This window comes from Limulus polyphemus, unplaced genomic scaffold, assembly GCF_000517525.1.
Source record: "Limulus polyphemus unplaced genomic scaffold, Limulus_polyphemus-2.1.2 Scaffold5175, whole genome shotgun sequence".
Taxonomy (NCBI): domain Eukaryota; kingdom Metazoa; phylum Arthropoda; class Merostomata; order Xiphosura; family Limulidae; genus Limulus; species Limulus polyphemus.
In genome coordinates this window covers 16820-19958 of record NW_013670785.1, presented here as the reverse complement: position 1 = coordinate 19958, position 3139 = coordinate 16820, and the positions used below count along the sequence as shown (strand labels likewise).

The 3139-nt window shown below is 32.5% G+C and overlaps 1 protein-coding gene and 1 long non-coding RNA gene across 4 annotated transcripts in view; one reads left to right on the top strand and one right to left on the bottom strand.

Annotated features, from left to right (window-relative positions):
* The window catches only part of LOC106472227 (integrin alpha-4-like), a 33570-nt gene extending 31920 nt beyond the window's left edge, over positions 1–1650 (top strand). The window contains exon 21 of the mRNA XM_022400829.1: positions 619–1650. Within this exon, the coding sequence (XP_022256537.1) occupies positions 619–735 (117 nt within the window). The 3' untranslated portion in view covers positions 736–1650. The remainder of the gene's footprint in view (positions 1–618) is intronic.
* LOC106472230 overlaps positions 1–3139 on the bottom strand; it is a 16462-nt gene that overhangs the window by 7383 nt on the left and 5940 nt on the right. The gene's annotated exons all lie outside the window — the stretch shown is intronic.

Below are 3139 nucleotides of genomic sequence, written 5' to 3'. Positions count from 1 at the left end.
ACTAGCTGCCTTCCCTCTTGTCTTACACTGCTAAATTAGGGACGGCTAGCGCAGATAGCCCTCGTGTAGCTTTGTGCGAAATTCAAAACAAACAGTAAGATTAAATACTTACTTATAAATAGATAACATTTTATAAATATAACATCATCTTTGAAATTGTTTAATTCTATAACATTTTTTGTTTGTTGTTAAGTATAAAGCTAAATGTGATGTTAATAAAAATCCTAATTCTGATGTATAATGACTTAAATAAAATTTATAAAAATTACTCACACTGAAACAGTTGTTGTGCAAACAATTAATTATACATGAATATATATATGGTGTCTCAACAACTACCATGCCTATCATGATTCAGCACACTGTAAGAGCCCTTATATTAGGCAAAAGGCTTCATCAGCTCTGGATATATTCTTCATTACTTTCACTCGTGTTTTTATAACAGAGAAGTCTTCCTTGTAAGCAGCCGAAGATGAAAAACTATCTTACTTATGCGTCTGTATTTGTTTTGTGTGTTATTAGTAATAGAGACACTTTCATTCTTTGAATAAAATTATGAGCATTTACATGGAAAATTCTTTTCACTTATTAAATTGAATTACTTCTTTTTCTTTACAGTTAGGATTTTTCAAAAGGAAGGAGCGAGAAGACTTAGAAAAATTGAAAAAACAAACAGATGAATTAAAACCATGTTTAGAATCAAAAACCAATTATGATAAAGCCAATTTTGCTTAGTTCTGATTTGTAAAATATAAATGTGTATACTTGAAATGACTAGTTCTTTTTATTTTAACACAACATTTAACTTCCTCTGATAAGACTTATGGCTCTAATGCATTTAACTTTCTCTGGCATGACTTCTGGCACTGGTATATTGAACTCCCTTCTGACATGACTTGTGGCCCTGGTACATTTAACTTTCTCTGGCATGACTTCTGGCACTGGTATATTGAACTCCCTTCTGACATGACTTGTGGCCCTGGTACATTTAACTTCCTCTGACATGACTTCTGGCCCTGGTTCATTTAACTTCCTCTGACATGACTTCTGGCCCTGGTACATTTAACACCCACTAACATGACTTGTGGCTCTGTAAATCTAACTTCCTCCGGCATGACTTGTGGCTCTGGTACATTTAACATTCTCTGACATGACCTGCGGCTCTGGTCATCAAGAAGATGAGGTAATGCTTCCAAGTAAAACTAGTTCTAGGTTTCATCTTCACTGCTGGCTGAGTGTTTTCAGATTTATGGAGCTTATTCTCAAAATGAAGTGTGCTATAGAAATTCATTTTTTTAAGTAGCTCATAATTTGGTGTTGTATTTTTTCATTATTTATTAAACAAAGCAATATTTATTATTAATTGAAGATGATTCATAAAGTGAATTGTAGAATTAATGTCTGTAGCACATGACAGCCATTACACATCTAACTTTTGTGGATAATTACAGGACTAAGTGCCCATTAAAATTAGTTCATAATGGAGAGATGAAAGTAGCATTTGGTACAGTACAGTAAGATGTCAGATGTAGTTTTCATAATCTAAAGTAATTTGTGTCCATTTTTCTATGTAACATGGTGTATGTATTTGATGTCAAAGCTTGAAATGTGGATAAGCAACAGATTGCAATAAAACTTTGTACCATTTTATAAATATTCATGAGTATTCATTTCTAAGTTTAAACTAATCTTAGATAGATTCATCTTCAGTACAACATGAATGTGAAGATTAATTTTGTTCCTAAAATAAGCCACTAACAAAACATTCAAGCTACAAGTTATATGGTATAATACAGATTAACAAGTGACAAACAGAGGGGAAATGGACAACAACTGCCTAGTTCAGCAACAAAAGTAGCTTGGGTAGATTAACAGCTATCAACTATTTGCCTCATTACATCTTAACTCAAGTTAAAACCTTGTATAGTGTAATACCACATTAACAACATTCAACCATCTGCCTTAAATCAAGCTAGGACCATTGTAATACCATATTGACAACATTCAACCATATGCAAGGCCAACAATCCTTACCAGAATATCTGACTGTGTTTGTTACACTATAAATATTTCAAGAGATGACAGAAATACTTGTACAAATTGGTATAAGTTGGAGGTTTTCTCTTCCATATATTTTATTTGGAATAATCAGTGACTTACGTAATTTTGGATTATGGGATACTTGGACCCTTTGTCTGATTCAAGAGAAGAATAAAATATAATGATTTTTTTGTCTTTGTCCTCTGCAAACATAAAATCATCCTTCTCCAGCCACAGCAGCTAATTAAGTGTCAATGAAATTTAAGATCCCATCCAGTAGGTGAACTGCATCACAAAGTATTTTTTTTTATTTGTTAAATTGTTTGTTTTTGTCCTTCACTGTCTGTGTTGGATTTATTATTTGTGTAGCATGTTGAAAGTCTGTATTTTGTGAATATTTTAGACATGTCTATTGGTATACCATAGACTAGTTAAAAAGTAACATTTTGGTGCAGTGACCAAATTAAGCAATTTTAATTTTAACATGCTTCTTTTTTCCATTTGTCTTACTAGTATTATAAAATTTTCCTGATTATGGAAGGGCACTTTCCGAGACCATGAAACAATGGAATGGAGGAAGTAACAGTTGAAATGGAGAATTGATTTGAAAATGTGATAAAAACTAGGAGAAACATTTGCCTTGATCCAAAGCTTTCACTGGCAATAGTAAGAGCTATGTCTACATTCTTCTTTCTCAAGACTGAGAGGTTGGTAGACAGATAAGCGAAATGCATGCTTCTGTTACGTGATCTGTAATGACTCCCTTGGTCTAGAATATAGAGCAGCATCTCTGGAGAGATCCATACAGATCCAAGAGCTAATATCAATAACCAGTTCTTTGTCACTAATCACAGACACCAAAATCTATAAGTCCATTTGTCTTAGTCCTAACATTAGTTAAGCCTTTATTAAATACGGCCTATATTCAATAAAGAGACAAATTAACACTGTAACTTGTGTACGTTTTTTTGCTTTAGTTTAGTTAGGGCTAAACTTTACCATACTTAATACTATCAATTAATAAACTTATAATTTTATTCTACAACGTAACGTTAGACCTTTTTAGAAACTTTGATAAACTTTTAATATGTTGTTGTAC